Consider the following 19,755-nt stretch of genomic DNA (forward strand, 5'->3'; position numbering starts at 1 on the left):
TCCCTTTGTTGTGGACTTCATGCAGCCTTCATGTTCCATTTTTTGGGGGGATGCAGTGGAGTTAGTTGGCAATACTTTGATGCTTGAGGGTCCTGTTTTTATGATGTTAAGCGGCCCTAGACATTGTTTAGGGCAGTTATCAGAGGCTAGACCTTTCTGAACACTACCCAGGGCTATGTGCACTAAGCTTTTCCACCTGTTTCCTGTCCCTGTCCTTTTTTAGGACTGCTGAGTAGAGCTACTGCGGATTTCTGGGGTTCCCCCTTGGCCACACTCTCCTGACTAGCTCTCTGGCTGCTCCATCTCTGGCCAATAAGGAGGCCATCAGGGTTCAACTCAATATACACAGATGCAGCCAGACCAGCTGCACATCTCAAAGCTACAACATAAACACATGCCTCACGGCCTTCCAAGGGGCTTTGGTGTTCTCACTTCTGAGGCACACTAAGGATCTAGTGGAAATCCCGGACTCAATGCTCCGACATGACTACTTGCTTTCCAGGTGTGAGGAGGAAAGTGCAGCTTCGGTTTCACCAGACCCCATGAGAGTCCTGGGAAGGTGATCTCCATGTAGGGTGCATATGGCAGGGAGGGCTCTCCCTAAGATCATTTAACTGGGTGTATACGCCTGAGGCTCCCCCAGAGACATCAGGAGCACAGTTCTACAGATAAGTGAGACAAGTGAATCCCCATACAAAGAAATGTAGTCGTAGGAAAGTCGTCAACAGTGTAGACTGGGAGAGTCTTGTGTCCAGGCTGGTTTGTAGCCTCTTCAACGTGGGGGGCTGACTGAGCATTATGGCCAATGCCCGGGAATTTTCTTTCCTTCTCCTTTTTAAAATTTTATTTATTTATTATTATGTGTACAGTGTACTGAGATTAAAAGGCGTGCACCCTCTGGCCAGACACTCACAATCCTAGGACCGATCGTGTGGCGGCCAGAGCAGGAGTAGGGCAGGGCCTGGGGAGAGAGCTGGAGCCTGGGCACCGGAGCACGCGCTTACAGTTCGCAGGTGGGGAGGAGGTCCTTGAAGAGAACGAATGTGCAGCGTAAAGCCTATGGTAACGCTCATCTGACCCGACCTCAAGGACTGGGCTTCCCGTCCCGACGCCACCTTGGCCTCCGTGGTTTCGACTGAGACGCCGCAGCTGGATTCCCAGCACAGCGGACACTGGTCCCTGCCTCCCTCCGCCAGGCTCGGCCATTCCTCTGAAACTCTGGCGGCGGCGGCTACCCGGGAGCGGATTTCCAGGCGCAGGTCTGGGGCGTCGGCGTTCCAGCAGGGCGACCCGGCTTCCTCCGACGTCCTTCCTGTCCTCGAGGGCGGCCGGCGCGAATACAGGTTGCGCCCCGCAACCCAACTCCAAGCAGGTGGAGAACAGCGGGCGGGGGTCGGAGGGGCGGGGCTCAGGAGGGAGGCGGACGCGGTGGGGGCGGAGCCTGAGGAAAGAAGCCCGCCCAGGTTGGGGTGGAGCCAGGCCCCAGTGTCCGAGCTCTGTGCGGAAGAGCCGGGGCTTCCTTGTACCGGAAGCGGAAGAAAGGACAACAAACTGGCCTACAGGACGGTGGATAAAAGCAGCGTGACCCGGAAGCATTCACAGACGCACCGCCCTTCCCGCCCAATAGCGCTGCCTGGGGACGAGCCACTTCCTTTCTGCGCTCCCGCTGGCCTAGTGAGCAGGTAGGCCACGCGGCGGGCTGTGTGCGCGGGTAGGGTCGGGGTGGGCCGGGTTGGGGAGGTCGCGGGCGTATGGCCCGGGCGATCGGGAATGGGTCTGGCTGGGGCCGCAGTCTCGAGTGCGGGCCTGGCCGACCTCATGGCTCGCGCGGTGACTCTGCAGGCACGGCCTCGACATGCAGAACGACGCCGGCGAGTTCGTGGACCTGTACGTGCCGCGGAAATGGTAAGCATCTGAGGTCCTTGCCTATCCGTTCGCGCGGCCCCACCACGCCTACGTTCCTCACCCCCTTTCATGCCCTTTCTCCTTTTCGCGGCCCACCACACGCACTGTTTCCTTCCATCAGCTCCGCGAGCAACCGCATTATTGCTGCCAAGGACCACGCATCCATCCAGATGAATGTGGCCGAGGTGAGCTGGGAACCCGATGGTGAGGCTTGTTCCCGGGGGAAAGGAAGGAGGCAGCTAGGCCTTTGAGTGCCTGGCTTCCCAAGCATTGGTGGTTTCCTAATAAGTAGGCTAAACGTAAAGCGTCGGGTCGGGTCGGGTCCAATCTCCTAACTCCTTTTCTCTATACAGGTTGACAGGGTCACAGGCCGGTTTAATGGCCAGTTTAAAATCTATGCTATCTGTGGGGCCATTCGAAGGATGGTGAGTTTTACCACGTGGACCTTTGTCTTGTAGTACTGTTGACATTTGAGCGATGATGGTGGTGTCCCTTCCTCTGGAATAAATGGTTGGCAGGACAGGTTTGCTCTTGCCTGCTCTAGGAAGATTTAGGTGGTTGGTTCTTCCTTTATGTAAAGCTCATTCTATCCCTTCTGGGTGTGGGTACAGTTTTGGGTCTGATAGTACATGCTCTGTCCTTCCAAGCCGGGAGCTCTATGAGATATTCAGGGATTCATTTTTAATTTTAAGGGTGAATCAGATGACTCTATTCTCCGATTGGCTAAGGCTGATGGAATTGTCTCAAAGTAAGTGGAGGTGGGGTATCACATTGGGGTTGAGTGGCCTGGGATTTCCCAAGAGATACGGCTTTTAATATTCTTTTTTTTTTTTTTTTCCTTTGTTAGGAACTTTTGACCAGAAGAGATCGGGGAATATTTGTTATAAATAAAAGTGAGAAAGTACCTTGGTCAGTTGAGTCTGCTTTTAGCATGTGGGCAGGGCTGGTGTTCTTACAGTGACCTGAACAGGGGCAGCACACTCATCTGAAAGGAAACAAACTAGAGCGTATGTTGCAAAACCAAGTTTTACTTTAACAAAAACATTTTAACACCATTCAAAACCTACCCAACACACGACATTCTGAGGTCAGATACTCTCACAAACACTTGTGCCTACTGTTGGGTGCTAAGGGCGCAGCACCAGGTCTGTGGTATTGGGTCACAGTCCAGCTGGACACCACGGATACAGCTCGGGTTTCTGGACGCAGTCGCCAGGATCATTTGGTTTAAGGGTTGGTTTTGTTGCGCAGTGCTTTATACCACACGGCAGCAGCTCGGCATCACTGAAGAGGACAGGGAGGGAAGGACTTCCAGCAGACCAGGTTGGTAAATAATAAACCTTACTACATAAATATACAAGCTTAAGTTACTGCTGTTTACCAGCTTTAACATTAACTATACATCTAGAGGAAGCTGCCTGGGTATGTCCTCCAAGGGTAGCTTGTAAGTTGAAGCAGTGTCTAGGAAGTTCATTTTAAACAAAATGATGGGACTACCTTGAAGATGACATTTTTGCAGGACCATTGTCTTGCACCCAAGATGGTCTAGGGGTATGGGTTTGCTTATACCAGCATAAGCAGGGTCAGAGCACTGGTTTGTCAATATGAGCAAGGTTCTTTCATGCTCAAGCTGTTACTGATTCTCTGGTCCCAGGTGGTTGGGTGGTGTCAGGCCTGAGAGGCATGAGCATTGCTGGGGATGTGGTGAGGCTGTGAAGCTGAGAAGCTGCTAGCAGTATGTCTGGTATCTGCTATGGGAGCCTAGGCTGGTGACCAGGTTCACCAGGTTACAGGGAAGGCCAACAGTCCTAAGAAAGCAAAGGGACAATGGCACAGTGGGTGTGCAGGCAAGTTGACCTAGGTGGCATGTCCGTTGCTGTTAGGTGGCAGGGCCAGTGTCTTTCTGCCTGAAGGTCAAGTGTGGTTTCAGAGTTACACCAGCAAGCCGTAAACAGGACCAAATCCCAAATTATACCTTTTCTGCACCACAGTATTGCTTAGGAAAGTCAGCCTCAAGTCAGCAGTTGTCTTAAAGGTCCAATGCTGCAGGCAAAAGTTTCTGGCAAGAGGCATGGGTGGTTTTAGCCAAGCCCTGCTGTATATGTGATGGCATAGGGGTTTCACAGTGACAGATGCTTTGACAAATGTCCAAAGAATAAAATCATAATGGGTCAAGGTATCTGCCTTCCCCTCTACCTTGACAGGAAAGGAGGCAGGGTATCAGGAGATGGCATAAGTGTGACTGGCAATATCAGCATGTTCAGGTCTGGACACCTAGGTCTCCACAGGAATGGTCTCACATCTGTGATAGGTTGCAAAGGCTGGACGACCTCAGGATTCACCACAACGTAAGCCAGACTGGTCTCAGGCACATGAAAACCAAGCCAAGCCTCACACTTCATTTACTCTAGGAAAATTCTCAGAAGCACTTTGAGGTGTGTTGTGCTTCTAATAAAGGCGGTGTCTCTTTCCAAGGAAACGAAAAGTCACCTTGGGCTGTGAGGGGCAGATGCAGTATTGGAGGAGGGATGGGACACTAGTTGCCTCTGTTCTAGCCAAGCTACATGCCTTTCTACCAAGCAGCCTCTCTGCAGGGTGCACTGTTTGGGGCTAGAACTGCTGGGTGAGGCGTCTGTAGTGAGGTAACACTTGGTTCTCAGGCAGGTACAGGGCCAGTTCCAGAGCCACAAGCACAGTGAACTCAAATCCAATGAGATCTCTCCTGTTGAACCGGAATCTTTCCTCCAGCTTCTGCAGTGAAGGAAGCAAAGGGTGAGTGGCTCAGCCCCACCTGTGGTCCCCACCTAAGGTTCAGTGCTTGGCACGGGGTGCTCGTGCTGCGTGCACACCTCTGCACTCACGTCAATAAGCTGCTTTACTTCGCTCTTGCGGAGGTCACTGCTGATCTTGGCAGCCAGCAGAACACAGGCGCCAGCACACAGTTTGCGGTTCTGTTTGTTGAGCTTGCCCTGCAGTACAAGCTTCTCAAAGTACACGTAGGCCATGGATACGGTCACAGGTTCCAAGCTGCACTCTTCAGACAGGTTCCGCATCTCCCGTTTTAAACTGTGGGTGGGTGGGATGGGAGCCATGTCCCTGGGGCAAATCTATGGTCATTGAGACTATGACGAAGCAGCAGCCACCCTTCTATGGCTATACCACGTGTTGTGGGCTGTCAGAAAAGACACTACGTTCTCCAAGGAGAAAGCCCAGGGTCAGGTTATGTGGCTGGGTAGGGGTATCTGCCTGGTCGTTTCTTACCTCCTAATTTTGCTCAATGTCAGTTTGATATGAGGGAACTTCTCCCTGAAGGTCTCGTTCATGTCCTTTTTGAGGTCTGCAGGCTTCACATACTCTATAACCGTGGTCTATAACAGAAGTAGAGGTAGGTGGAGCCTAGATGCCTTGAAAGTGGATGCCTTGTGGCCTGGGTTTACAGACATGAGTATGGGACTTCAGAGAGGTACCGGTATTTCTGAGGATAAAATGACTCAGCTTGTCTGCCCTCTGTAGATATGTGCCCAGGCATCCAAAGCTGACCCCAGAAGACTGTCCAGCATGGCTGTCTATCTTGCTTTGGCACACTGTCCTTGTCTATGGCCCTGTCCCCCTACCTGCTGGTGTTGGATGGGGACAAGGCACCCTGGAATGGCTGTTCTGGGTTTCTGAGTGTGGAGGGTGCTCACAGTTTATTCCCCGAACCCTAAACAATGTTAGGGTTACGGAACTCACCATGTATGAAGCAAAGATAAGTACCCGCTTGTGCTTCCCACATGGCCACTGTGGGTCATCCAGGAGATTGGGGTTGTATTCTAGTGCATCTCCCCCATCGTTTCCTGTAAGCAGAGGCAGCTATTGACACCCTAGATCCTGATCAGAACCCATGCCACTCCTCCCCTACCACACCCAAGGAAGAGGCATCACATCACAGCAAGGCTCCCAGGTCAGAGAGGGACTCCAGGTCAAGGCTTGAGTACAAGAAGAGACATCTGGACAGAACCCCCTTCCCACACTGATCCTTTCTTCTGCCCGATTCAGGCAGAGCCTAGGGCCACACTCTCTGGATCCTTGTCCTCTGAGAAGCCTCAGTGCAGATGTGGCTTATACTGCTGTCTGCCCCATCACTGTCCCTGGCCCAGCCAGTGCTGCTGCCTCCCTTGTGCCATGGCTAAGGCACCTAGACTACACTACCTAGTTCTGTGCCAGCTGGTGTTGGCTTGGTAGGCACAGGTTTGTGTCTTGAACCTGGTGGAGCCCGGGGGATGCTGGGCCGAGGCTGGGGCAGCAAGCCATGGCTGTCATTCTTGTGTGTAACCAGGGCATTAGTAGGGTACAGGAACTTTGCATAAGACACGACCTGGAAAAGCAATCACATTGGAGCTCAGTCCTGCTTCCTCAGGCCAGAAAGTGCAACCAAGTTCTGCTTCCCTCCACCCTCCAGCAACGAGCCTGAGGGCCATATTGCTACCCACTTAGAGCAGGTGCTCTTATGTCAGAATGTCAGCTTCCATTCCTGACCTGGGGTCTGCAGTGTGCAAGTCTCCCCATTCTGGAAGACCCCTGGCCTTGGCCCACTGTAACAGAAGCATGGCTAGGTGTGGGATCCCAGGGGGTCACCTACAGCTGGCGGTGGCCATGTATGGGGGACTCTTAGGTTCTTTCTTGGGGTGGTATAGGCCAGCTAGTGATAGGTATAACAGGATGTGTGGCTTGTTCCCAATACTGTGTCTTAGATTAATGTGTGAGGCACCTGTCTGCCTAACTCTGCTGGCCATTGGCTGGCCACAGGGCTCTTGCCTTTCCATCTGCTCCCAGTTCAACGCCTTCCAACTCAAAGACCATCTCAGAAGAAACAGAAACGCCGCCGGATGGGTGCCTCTGCTTCTGGCTGTCCACCCTCAGGTCACTGTAATGATTAGGAAAGGGGAAGGGCTGTAGTCCCTCTTCCTGCAGTCAGTGGGTAGATACTTGACCCACAATGAATCCATGTGGCAGCCTCATCTGCTCATCCACCCACACAGAAGTAGATGGGCATGACCTTGGAGGTGCATGACAGGTTTCAGGGGAAGGCAGTCTATATCTCACTCTTGCTCCAAGTAGATGTCATCAGTCAAAGCATCAGGAAGCCACCACTCTGGAATATCCCTGAACACTCACCTGTTCTTGGGCTCAGATCTGCTTCCCTGGGTGCTTCTAACCCTTCATATGCAGTCACACTCAGCAGCTGGCCTAGGATCCTGAGAACTGGCTACCTCCTACTCTAGACAGGAGGTTTCTCTGTGCTGACTATTGTTCTGTGGGGTCACACACAACACTACCCCGCCCCAACAGCTGTTTGCTTCTTCCCTGAATTACCTTCAGGACACAAGTGCCTGGGTTGGTCCTAAAGTTTTAGGAGCATATCCGAGGGAGGGGCAGGAATATCTCAGTCAACCCATATATAGTTTCACCAGAATCTATGGCCTCTAGGGAATAAAAACCTGAAATGCAAGTTCCTAGGCTGTGGAGTCTAAGGACCCAGCCTACACTCAGTGATGGGCTACACTGATGCCTTGTGGGCTGGGCTCAGCGGGACCAGGGCTTATCAGTGTACACAGCATGGAATCTTACCTGATCCGAAGGCCCTCTCCATAGGGCAGGACTGAAAAGGCTGCACACAGGGACCGCTTGGCACAGATGAGCACAATCCTGTGGGAGGCCCAGGTCAGAGCAGGGCAGTAATTCTGTTCTGCCTACATCTGGGTGATGGGAAACTGCCAGAGCCATTGAGGGGACTTGGATTCAGGAAGTCAGGCATGACATCTTAGCACTTGGGCCTGATTCCCTAGAGTTGCTTAGTAAGTAAGCAACTCCCTGTTCCCTGAGGAGCACAATAGTGCTCCCCTGACCCTGTAACACACAGGGCCATAGACTTCGTGTTTCCTGGAAGCACAGGTCACCCAGGAAAGGGCAGGCCTCATTTGCACAAAGATAGGGCACAGGAAGGTGAGGCCAAAGTTCATCAGCATCAAGCCTCAGTGGTCCAGACAAAGGCAAGGCCTAATGCTACTAGAGAACACCCAGATCTAATACAAAATTCAGTATCCAGGGGCTTAGGAACCAAGGCTTTGGGTCCTCAAAGCTGTAATCATAGCCTACCCTTACAATCTTAGTGCTCAGGCTCTGCAGGGAGCTATCTCTGGCCAGGCCCTGCAGCAACATTCCCTGGAGATGCCAGGGTGACCTACATAGGGAAGGGGGACTCTGGGAATCCAAAGTGGTTCCCAGAGTGGGTCAGAGTGACTGGTAGTGCGGTGCCAAGGGACATACTCAAGGCACTGCCCCTGCACCAGTGCAGGACATATGCAGCTGCCCAGAGCCCAGCCTAGCACTGTTTAGGGAACCAAACACCAGTCTGAGTTCAGCCTCCCACAAGTTCCCCGATATACCATACCTCCTTCTGTGTGCAACCCCAGTGTGACTGCTTCCTCCATGGGCTCCCAAGGTTGCCCACGTCTTATCCTGTGTACGCCCCTCCCCTCCATAAGAGCACACCTTTTTATCCTGGGGTGGGGCACATTTCTGCCTTCCTAGTTCTCTTTCCCAAAGACCAGAGTCTAGCTGGTGGCTCTTCTCTGGGATCGTACAGGGCTGGCTTGCTGGCTTGGCCACGTTAGCCAGGGCCCAACTAATGTAGAGGAACATGAGCACCCAATTCTAAAGGGTCAGGAGACAGGCCATGGGCAATGAAGAAGCCCTTGAGCTGAAGATGCTGCTGCTAACAAAGGGCAGGGCCCAGACCTCACTGGCTGGCCTTCAGAGACACAGCCTGGACCCGCAGTGCAGGGAGCACAGTGGACAGTTCAGGGCCAGGCCCTGCATGCTCTTACCTGCTGTTCTTCGTGTCATACTGCCTCATGTTCTTAATGAAGTGGGTTTTCTTCAGGCCTTTGTGTCTTGGTGATCCAGATGCATGCTTGGTTCTGTAAGGTAAAAAGCAGGTTGTTCTTGCCTTCCTTGTGGCCCCAGGGCAGTTGGAACTCAGGACCTTGGAGTAGGGGCAGGTAGGGTGTATACCTCTGCACTGAGGCACATCCCACTGCATCTTCCAGAAATTCGAGGGAGCAGCGCTGAGATGTGACTCGTCTCCTGTAGGGAAAACATCATGACCTCAGAAGAGCCAGGACCACAGACTCTAGGAAGCCTTTGCAGCCAGGGTCCCTCAACAGAACTGAACTAGTGTGGGAATATGCAGGGCAGGGCTCTCATGAAACTGAAAGGCTTCAAGAACCTGTGAACCAAGACTGTAGTGCAGAGGGAATCCTGTTCCCTGCCACAAGGTTGCCAACCTTCCCTAGGTGGGAGCATCTGGTACACAGCAGTTCCAACAGGCTACATCTCTCAGAGGGCCTGCTTGTACCAGACCTCTACAGCACAGTGAACTCTTTGGGGCTGTGGCCCATGCCAGGAGCACAGTGTAAGCACCTGTTTAGGCTGCTACTGCTATTCAAGTCACACACACACACACACACACACACACACACACACTCATACCCTTCCCTCCCAGGAGCTGCTCTGGCGTCTAGAACATTCTTTTCCAAATCTACAAGTAAGAATTCCCTCCTGGATTTTGGGTTCTAGCTCTGTGCTGTCCCTCAGGAAGGCCTGTCGGTGAAAGTCACTAATGGAAGGTAATACCTCTGCCTTGGGAGCACTGATTCCTATGAGTCAGGCTGGCTCCTGTGTCCCCCATGCTTGTACCCAGGAGGGCAGGACATGGGAGGCAGTTTCTCATTACTGTGTGCCAGAACAGGGCTTCTTCAGGCTGAGAACTGAGACCCCACAGACCCACACCTTCACACTGAGACAACAAACTCAGGCACGTAGTCCAGGGTCTAACAACTGTGGTCATTTACTGACCTTCTGGTCCTTACAGGACATAGTGAGTCAAAGTCACAGCAAAGCTACAGGGTAGGCTTCTGGAGACCAAGGTCACAGTGTAACAAGGCAAGATATGGTCTGTGGTTCTGAGGTTGAAGTGCTCTGAGGCCTCTGCCATTGGGGAGTCTGTGCCAGCATCCCCCTGAGAGGACAGAGGCATAAGGAACCTCAAGCTGAGGCTGAGGCTGCACCAAACACCATGGCTCCCTGCCATGGCCTTTGAGAATGAGGGGCCTCTATCCAGACCCAAGGGGGCTGTAGCTTTTCATCTCTATTTTCCTATTATTAGACAAGTAGTACATGTTCATAAAGGAAAAATAAGGAAAAGCTAGGCATGGTAGTATGGAAGATGCTGAATTTGAGGCCAACCTGGGCTATAAGATACCTTATCTCTTTTTGTTTTATTATTATTTATTTAATTTTAAACAGAGAGCTTCATGTGGCCCTGACTGGCCACAAACTCAATAGGTAGCTAGGAATGACCTTGAACTCCTGATCCGCCAGCCTCCACTGCTGCCTGTTGTGATTCCAGAGAAAAACAACCCCTTCAAACGCCACTCATCTAAACACCATAACCTCTGTCAGAAACCAGTATTACTGTCTGGGCATGAATCACTGTGACACAGGGTCACAAAGATACCATGATTCAGTCACTTCTTGCCACAGCAACTGTGGGCATGTCTGTCTGTCTGTCTGTCTCTCTCTCTCTCTGTGTTTATGTATGTGTACATGTGTGTGGTGTGTGAGTCCATGCATGTGGTATTGAGGATCTTGAGTCTCATACATGGTAGGCAAGTTGCTCTATCACTGAGCTAGACTCTAGTCCCTAGCACCACCCACCACACCTGTCAAATGTCCCTGGCCCATCGTCACTGTGGTGCAGGATGCCTGGGCCATTAAGGATTAGTGATATGTGTCAAATACCCTGGTTCACCCTCACTTGGACGTAGAAATCTGGCCAAGGAATTTACCAGGACACATAGTCTGAAGCTTCCCAAACAGAAGCTGAGGCTACACACATGAGCCACCCTCCTTCTGCTTGGACCTCAGCAACTGTCCAGGCATTTTCAAACAAAAAGAGTCAAGCCAAGTGCCTGTGGGATGATTGTATGATGGGCAGACCCCCTCAGACCCAGCACTGCTGACTTAATAGTAAGCTCCTGGGCAAGCTGTGTGGCTCTTTCTGGCAAGCTCAAAGCAGCCAAATGGCTCTCCAGGACACACGGCTACCAAGGCACAGACAGTAATGCCTTTTTCTCTTCCCTGTAGCAGGATCCACGGGTGTACATGCTCTGAACCCAAAATATTCTAGAAGTGCAGCCGATGATGAGGTCAAGTACTGTCACACAGCACTGTTAGGACACCACCCACTCAACAATGATGACAGAGAAGATATTGCAGGAGATGGTGTGGATGGTGGCGGTAGAGATGTTGATGGTGGTAGTTACCTACTTGGGATGGCAGTGGTACTGTGGACAGTGTCACTGGTGGGGACAGTGTCGATGGTGATGGCAGCTGAAGTGCCTCAGTTGTACTAACTGTTGCTGTGCATACACTATGCTTGGTATTCTTGTGCCTCACTTTGCTCCAAGTTGCCCTCACCTGATGGGCACTAAGTGGCTACTTCATAGTTAAAAAGCTTCCAGTGGTGTTGGAGGCCAGCAGCCAAAGGCATATCAAAGACAGAGATGAGGTGAGCCTGACATCCAAGGCCTTCTGGGAACCTGGAGAGGAAAGCCCCAGGCTGGCATTGAACCAGAGGCCCCAGGCAGGAATGTCAACAAGTGACTCAAGATCAGAACAGCTTCCTTCAGGGCTCTGTGGCTGGCTGGACACAGAGGGGTTCCCAGACGGGGGAAACTTAGTCCCCAGTGCAGTATTCCCCCGAGAGGTCCCAGTCAGAGCTGTGGGGCCTATGGCTGCGAGGCTGCCTGTCCTTCCAGAGCGACAGTTGGGGAGCTCTTTCGCAACACTGGAGGTTTCACTGACTTGTGTGTGTGATACAATTAAGCCCAAGTTCCCTCATTAGTGAGTCCTCTAGCTGGATTTGGAAATCCAGCCATGAGCCTCTAACATGCCAAAGGTCCAAGTACTCTGGTCAGTCAAACGGTTCAAGGTACCTGTAGCTTAGAAATGCCTATCCTTGAGGACAAGAAAAACCTGCATATCAGACATGGGGATGTGGAAAGGAAGGGTCATATGGGTAAGCTGCTACTACCAAAGAGGCTGAGCTTCAGCTTGTTACTAGAAACTTCTAAAAGAGCTCCTGGGCCTTTAGTGTTGGCACCTGCAGATCTGAGCATGCCCCTTAACAGTCCCTCTTACTGGGATGCTAGTGGAATTATGTCTCCTCCAAATCTGTATGTTAACCTGGGACCTCAGAACATGACTGAGCTTGGAGATATGGTCTTTAAAGAGATGAACAGGGGTGGCCCTTAATCCAGTGTGACTGGTGTCCTCGGGATTAAGGCACAGACACACAGAGGGAGGGCAAAGTCTATGAGGCCAAGGGTGAGGCCTTAAAGGGAACCTGCCACACCTTCTTGGGATTCTAGCTTCCAGAATGTGAGAAATAAAGTCTGTTGTTTGAAAGAAACCCTGTCTTGAAAAATAAAAACAAAAAGTCTTGTTTGGGGCTGAAGAGATGGCCCAGTGGTTCAGAACCTTGGTTGCTCTTCCAGAAGACTCAGATTCAATATCATCTGTAACTCCAGTTCTAAGGGATCCAACACTCTATTCTGACCTCTGTGGGTACTAAGCACACACATGGTACACAGAGACATGCAGGTAAACACCCATACACATAATTTATCAGTCTACTGTCTGCAAGGGCTTTGGGATGGCTCTGGACTTCATCTGTGCAAGAAGGTGCTCCCTGGTGCTCTGCAGGACCACTGTGTGCTGACTGCACGCAGGCCCTTGGATTATGCCACATATTTTGGCAGCAGCCATTAACTAAGCATGAACAATGGGGAGCTGCATCTGGTGGACGCCAGGCCCATACTGTCCCTGCAGCATCATTAACTGAGGTCCCCTTCCAGCAGGATAGTTGGTTCACATGAGGTGTGGCATGGTCAGATACCTGCTTGACAGGTAGGGCCATGCAGCTCCCCGAACATGCCCTTGCCTGTGCTTGTCTCAGAAGCAGGAGATACAGCCACTACCTCACACCAACACTTCAGAGGCTGTGACACTCACACTCAAGTGGTGGCATAGAGAGGTCAGTCTGTCCAAAGTCACACAAATAGTGCAATTCAGTCCAGGTCCTGGTAGGCGCTAAGCCTGTCACAGTGGTCCAAGTCCATGGTTCCCCCATCTTACTTGCACAGTTACTTCCATCTATTAAATGACAGAAGCCACAGGAGCTTGCAGAAAACCAACCAGAACGGAAGACAGAAGTGAACCGACTGAAGACACCTCCAGAGGACCCTGCAGCTACCAGCCGGGCCTGTGGCAGAAACAAGACACCAGCCCAGGAAGGCTCTGGAGGAGGGTGAACAGGTGAGTGCAGGCACCTTGTCTAGAAGCACGGACAGAGGGAAAGGCTAGGGGCCTGGGACAGGAGGGATTAGGACCAGTCAGAATGGCAAGCTCAGACAACCTTACTGGCTAGGAAGGTGCCACATGAGTGCTCACAGTGTGTTGGGTGTTTAGGGGACAGAATCTGCCTAGAGAGGATTAACCAAAAGCTGAATGCACAGGTCTGGAGCAGAGAAAGGCAGCTAGCCTGAGGTGGAACAGAATGTGGAACCTGAGGGAAGAGTCTGGGACCTGAAGGAAGAGTCTGTATTCTGAGGCCCTTAGGGCCACCTGTCTGGCGTGGCATTCCCTGAGGTAATTATCCAGGCAAGGCCAGGTGGCTGATCATGGCCCTGGGATCTCATTTGCAAGTCTACAGAGGCAGTGTGGAGTGCTGTGTCAGATCTGTCCTCAGCTGCCCGGCTTGCTCTTCTTGCCACTTTCCAGGCTCTCTAGGAATGGTGTGCTCCCTCAGGAGCTTGTGAAATGTTCCCAGTTGGTCCAACATCTTGTTCCCTGTGGCTTCCACCTCCCTCATAAGCAGGTTATTTGTAAACCCAGTCCTCAGAACTGTACCAGGGAGGCACTACTCTTACTCAGTTTCAGGTAGGGAAACTGAGGCACAGAGCCATTCAACTTGTCTGAAATCAAACAGCTGGCAAGAGAGGAGTAGAGGCCTGTGTCCACAGCTCAGCTACTCTGAGGACAGGCTAGGTTCTCCTAGTGCAGACCCTGTGCTCAATAAACCAGACAGGGTCACACCTCACAGTGTGCCCTGACCTGACCCCACTGGGAGTCAGAGTTGTGCTGGTCAGCAGAAGGGCAGGCATGAGGGATGTCTGTGTATATGATGCTCAGCTATGACACTCTATGTGACAAAAGGTATCTTGGTCAGGAGATGGCTGAGGAGGGTGTGAGGAAACCTAGGAGCTGGTCTGTGGAGTAAATGGTGGCCACGCATGGCGTATGTCAACAAACACACATGGGGAGTCTCACACTCAGTTTCCATGTACTGTTTGCATATACCTTGGCGCCTCAACTTGAAAACAGCTAAAAGCAGATAAACAAACAAAAACACTAAAGAACAATCTGGACTTTCTGTTGCCTCAGCTGACACTCCCCAGACAACTAGAAAAGTCCAAGTTGTGGCAGACCTGGACTCTGCATCTCAAGTTGCCTATTTATACAGGACAGTGTCTACAGTGTCTACCCTCGCTCCATGTGCTCTCTCCATGTGACTGGGAAGAAGAGGCCAAGGGTCACGAGTGAGGGGGTTTAAGAGGCCTTACCCATTTATTGGTTCTGCTGACCTAACTCAGCTCAGAACTAATCCTTAGCAATCTTGCTGCCAAGGGAGTCCACCCCTGCTCTTCAGTCAACACCTGAAACCTGACTACAGACCTTAAAACCTGCTTCTGTATGTGACAGGTTTCCTTATTTGGTGACTTGAGAGATGGGGAGAGGTCTAGGTAGGGCCACCTCCCTGTGGCTGAGATTCTGTCCCTATTAGGGATCCAAGGAGAATGAATGATCTATGCAGGCTTGGGGCAGACTCAGGAGCCACCTGCCACATGACAGGCTGCAGAGGAGCCCCAGCAATGAGCCCAAGCAGTACTTCCACCGTCATGGCCAGCATGCTCAGGGTCTGGGAGCCTCCCCTGCTAAGGAAGCACAGGTGGCAGCAGTCTATCAGATGTTCAGGGCTGGTCCCCTGCTTGAGCATCATTTTGGCTCATCACAGACCCATATCTGCAAAAAACCAAACAAATAAGCAAAAAAACCTCCACAGTCTCCTGATGAGTCTCACTTAGTCTTAGGCAAAGCAAAGGTGCCTGGTCCCAGCACTCCATGTAGGGGCCTGTGGTCTAGCAGCTTCACAGAGAAAGAGTGGGGTCTCAGGGCAGGCGCAGGCACCTGGCTGTTCTAGAAAATGGACTACTCCAGCACTTTTCAGCCCCTCAGTGAGCAGATGCTGGGCACAGACTAATGCGTGGATGCTAAGTGGCTCAGTGGCCAGTTAGGACTGCTTAGCCCCACTTCCAGACCAAAGTGGAGCACAGCCTCCTGCCTCTAGGCTATGCCCAGCTCTCTGATGGTGGGTGCGTTAGGCTGCAATTTGCAAAGTCATTTGCGTGTGGGGACTTTCCCTTCCCCCTCATTTCTGCGGCTGATACTATGCAGGGCTGTTGTGAGTTGAAGTAGTTCCCCAAAAAGATCCATCAAAAGCCCAGCCCTTGTTAGAGGCCTTAGCTAGAGACAGTCTAGGAAGAGATCACAGTAAAAGGGGGACAAGGAAAAGTCTATGAGGACACACATGGAGACAGGGAGATGGAACAACACAGCATGAGCCACAGGGCACCCAGGCCTGTAGAAGCACCCCCCCCACACACACACACACAAAGGCTACAGCCTGACCTCCAGTGATTGGCATCCAGGGCTAAGGGAAGAGCTTGCTGCTGCTGAGAGCTCCCAGGTTGGTATCCTTTGTCACCAAGGCTCTGGAGGTACATACATAGGCTTTCTAGGCAGAAGGCAGCAGTGGTGAGGTAGCTGGAATGCATGCTTCGAACCTGATCATAGATTCTGGAGATGAGCCTACGCCCAGGCATGCGGCAAAAACAGACGATAAACAGTGCCAAAAGCCCCATGCAGAAAACCAGGGTGGTTCTGTCAACAGCTAGAAACACTGTTGGGAGCCCCAAGCTGTAACAAGTCGTCACTTTACTGAGTCCTTAGGATCATGTGACCCCAAGGAGAAAGAGCTTCATGTCAGCCTATTACAGAGGGGGAGACGGAGGTTCTAAGAGACCCATTTGGTGCTCAAGGTCACAGAGCTATTGGATGGAGGAAAGCTGGTCTGCATTCTTTGAGACAAAGCCTTCAGGGACTCTAGGGTTTTGCTTCTTAAAAAACAGACAAGCAGGCGGAGAGATGGCTCAGCGGTTTAAGACCACTCACTGCTCTTCCAGAGGACCCAGAGTCAGTTCCCAGCACCCACATGGCAGCTCACAACTGTCTGTAACTCCACTTCCAGAGGATCCAACGCCCTCACACAGACATACATGCAGGCAGAACAACAATGTACATAAAAACAAAACAAAACAAAACAAAACAAAAGCAAAACCGGAAAAAACCCAACAGATCAAGGAACTAAATAAATCTGGGAGCCAGTAGCTCCCTTTAACAGGCCAGCTACTACTGTCTCTTCTAGTCACAGGTCGGGAGCTGAGAGGGGTAGAGTCCTCTTTCTAAGGGCCTGTGCTCATGAAAGGAAGGATAACAACTCTAGGGCAGTGACAAGAACTTGGAAGCAGAGCCCAAGAAGAAAAGACGTCTGCCACAGGCAGTTGTAGTTGTGGGCGGTCAGGCTATCAGAATGAAGTGGAAATCAGAACTGGGAGGGCAGGAGATGGCTCACTGGAGGAGCTAGGGAGGCAGGAGTACCAAAGGGTGCCTCACCCACACAAACTTCAGCCTGATTTTCAGTTCTGCTCTTCACAAGGGGTCCAGCTAACACTCTGGGACAAACTGACCCCTTGACCCCAATGGACCCTTCTATGTCCTGTAGAGAAGCATGGCCTGGCCCCTACCTGCAGGTTAAGGTGGTGACCACAGAAAGTTCAGGCCCTTCTGGCCACACAGACACGTGATGCAGGGTCAGATGTCAGAGAACTTTTTCCCGTCACAGACCTGGGAGGCACCTCATCACTGTGAGCCTACAATTTAGCCCTGATAGACTTGTCCAGGGCTCCCAACACCTGGGAGCCACCTGGCAGTTCTGCCCTAGTAGTGGGGCCTGCCCAGAAGGGACCCCAGTGACCAGACTTGGCTCCTTCTGCCATTCTTCAGGTGAAGACGGAGAATGCAAGAGGGGGCTGAAGAGGCTGAGACCCACACGGTACCTGGTAGTTGTGGACACTGGGAAGTGGGTACAGTTGGGGGATGAGACAGTGGTTAGGAATAAGAGCTGCCCTGGGTTAGACTGAGGGGCCCCTAAAAATGATCCAGGCAGGGCAAGAAGTACAGAGTGCAATGTGATAGGTCCTGAGTCCAGCAAGTATGGGATGGTGAGGAGGAAGCTCTGGCCAGGTGTACACACAGCACATCCAAAGTGTTTGTGAGTCCCAGTGCTTAGGGTACTGATAGAATGGACAGGGGTGGGATGTGTCTGAAGTCAGTTGGCTGAGGGAACTCTGAAATCCATGTTCAGGGGAATCTCAAGGTGAAGAACTGTTCCCAAGAACTGTTCCAGGAGCCGACAGCTTTAATGGAACTATTCCCTGTATCTGGAGGCTGACAAGCTTCAGGATACTTCAACTCTGTGTCATGGGCTGACAAAGCTCCAGTAACCCCAAATTTGTTCCCTGTATTCTGGACTGATGCTGCCAGATCACCTCAGCCCAAGTCAAGGGCAGATGGGACTACAAGGTGCTCTGACTCTTGCATGATGGGGTGATGTGCCCTTAAGTACTTGAACGATGGACCTGGGGCCACCCCTGGGCTGGTGGGCTCAGGCCAACCTGACCCTTATGTCCTGGGCTGACCAGTCCGGATCATCCAGACCTCTGAGTGCTAGCTGATGGATCTCAGGTGACCTCACCTGTGTGCTGCATGAATGGATCCACCTCACCCCAACCATGACCAGGTCTGCCGCCGAGCCCGTGGCTTACTCGAACCCTTGTGCCCCGGGCTGCCAAGCCCACAGGTCACACACCGGGCGCGCTGGCTAGGCCTCTAGGCCACCCCAACCCCAGCGTGCAGCCCGCCCCGCCCAGCCCACTCACCTCTGGCGCTGCCCGTCCAGGCTGAGGCCGGCGGGCGCCGTCGTGGGGCTGAGTAGGCTCTGGGGCGCGGGCCTGGCTGGCAGCCCCGGGAGGCCTCTGGGTGGTGCGGGCGGAGGCGCAGGCGGCTCGCGGGCCTCGGTGGGCGGTGGTGGCGGCGGCGGGGGCTTCTCGCCGCCAGGACCCAGGCTCGGGGGCCGTCCGTCCAGGGAGATGTTGTTGAGGAAGAAGAGAGCGGCCTGGCGGCGCCGTGAGTCCCCGCGCCTCCGCGGCACGGACGACGGGTTCCGGGCGGCCGGCGCGGGCCTGGCGGGGCCGGGGGCCGGACCCGGGGCTCCTCCCGCCGCGGCCGCGGCCATGCTCGAGTGCGCCGCCGCGCCGCGCCGCCGAGCCGCTGCCCATTGGCCGCGGCGCGCCTGCATGCAAATGTCACTTCGTCACTCCCGCCCATTGGCCCTGGCGCGTCCACATGCAAATATAGTCCCACTGTCCCCGTCCATTGGCCGCAACGCACCTACATGCAAATGAGCTTCACTGAGCCCTTCCATTGGCTAGCGAGGTGTACCGTGCCCTGGCGCTCCCCTGGGTCCTAGAGGTGGTTTAATCTGTCGGGTGTAGGTTTGGCGTGGCCACCGGCTCCAAACACCTCAAGGTCGGTGGCTGCATGGCACCTGTGTTCTGTTCTCCTGCCCAGGACGCAGTGTGTGTGTGTGTGTGGGGGGGGGGGCACTCTGCAGAATGTTCATTATGGGCCGCGGACTCGGGGTGTGACCCGGGCCTGGCTACTTGCCTTCCAGGCTGTTTCTTAAGAGCTGAGAGGTTCCTCTGGGCTGGGCATCGCATCCACCCATAGAACCACCGGAGCCACAGCTTCCGGGCTGTGCCAGCGGGCCCACCTGACATCCCTCACTGTCTGCAGAAGAGACTCATCTATGGTCTGAGGACAGCTGGCACCTTCCCGGGTTGCCTAAGTTTCAGTGTGGCCTTGAGTCTGCACGGTGTTCAGTCTTCAGTTTCCTCTGTGGTCCAGTGGCCAGGCCTTGACTATACAGACCTTTCTGGCTATGTGCTGTGTGTGTGTCCGTCCTCAGTGTAGCCTGTCTTCATCCTGCCACCATATGCTCTTGGTCTTTGGTGGGTCATCGAAGGGGCACAAAGGAAAATCCCCCTTATGTTCCCATCTGTGGTCACTGCCTGCTCTGGTCCTGTGGCGACTGCAGGGGGTGCTAGGGTGGAGCTGGTTGAGGGGCAGGGAGCCCTGGGAAGCGGCTTCTTTGCTTGGGGGAGAATCTGTCAGTGGTATGACCCACAGGAGTCCTCACTGCCAGTTCCCTCAGACATCCCCTCCTCTCCTTGGCAGTCTCCCTCTTTCATCCCTGCACAAGCAGGCTTACCCTACTCTGCCCTCTTCTCTTCTCCCCTGCCTTTTCCAAGCTGACCTCTGCCAGGAGCCAGTGGTAAGGTGGGCAGTTCTAGTGGAACACAGGGCTTGGTCCAAGCGTGTGGTGGGCACTCCTAGAGAGTGTCATTTCTGTCAGAGGGAAGGGATCATGGTGTCTGCTGACCTGAGTGTGGTGCCCTGGACACTCAGGCTGCTGTTAGCTCCCACTGTCTGCAAGCGACCATGGGG

The 19,755-nt window shown here is 53.0% G+C and overlaps 2 protein-coding genes across 4 annotated transcripts; one reads left to right on the forward strand and one right to left on the reverse strand.

The window, feature by feature from the left end:
* Window positions 1-1,099: 1,099 nt before the first annotated feature.
* Rps21 (ribosomal protein S21) lies at window positions 1,100-2,809 on the forward strand. Of its 2 annotated transcripts, XM_059259815.1 has the most exons (7): window positions 1,253-1,372; window positions 1,464-1,682; window positions 1,843-1,905; window positions 2,027-2,090; window positions 2,259-2,330; window positions 2,598-2,653; window positions 2,753-2,809. In XM_059259815.1, the coding sequence occupies exons 3-7, from the start codon at window positions 1,856-1,858 to the stop codon at window positions 2,760-2,762; spliced, it is 252 nt and encodes an 83-aa protein (XP_059115798.1). In that variant the 5' UTR covers window positions 1,253-1,372; window positions 1,464-1,682; window positions 1,843-1,855; the 3' UTR covers window positions 2,763-2,809. The 2 variants fall into 2 exon arrangements, with proteins under 2 accessions (XP_059115797.1, XP_059115798.1); XM_059259814.1 differs by having other exon boundaries at window positions 1,100-1,682.
* Window positions 2,810-2,913: 104 nt separating this feature from the next.
* Cables2 (Cdk5 and Abl enzyme substrate 2) lies at window positions 2,914-18,487 on the reverse strand. 2 transcript variants are annotated; one of them, XM_059259817.1, is made up of 10 exons: window positions 18,129-18,487; window positions 8,962-9,033; window positions 8,775-8,867; window positions 7,516-7,593; window positions 6,703-6,811; window positions 6,097-6,262; window positions 5,638-5,741; window positions 5,167-5,273; window positions 4,767-4,971; window positions 2,914-4,656 (listed from the first exon to the last, which is right to left on the reverse strand). In XM_059259817.1, the coding sequence occupies exons 1-10, from the start codon at window positions 18,482-18,484 to the stop codon at window positions 4,516-4,518; spliced, it is 1,431 nt and encodes a 476-aa protein (XP_059115800.1). In that variant the 5' UTR covers window positions 18,485-18,487; the 3' UTR covers window positions 2,914-4,515. The 2 variants fall into 2 exon arrangements, with proteins under 2 accessions (XP_059115800.1, XP_059115799.1); XM_059259816.1 differs by lacking the exon at window positions 8,962-9,033 and having other exon boundaries at window positions 18,129-18,484.
* Window positions 18,488-19,755: the final 1,268 nt, after the last annotated feature.

This window comes from Peromyscus eremicus, chromosome 4, assembly GCF_949786415.1.
Source record: "Peromyscus eremicus chromosome 4, PerEre_H2_v1, whole genome shotgun sequence".
In the NCBI taxonomy this organism is placed as follows: Eukaryota; Metazoa; Chordata; class Mammalia; order Rodentia; family Cricetidae; genus Peromyscus; species Peromyscus eremicus.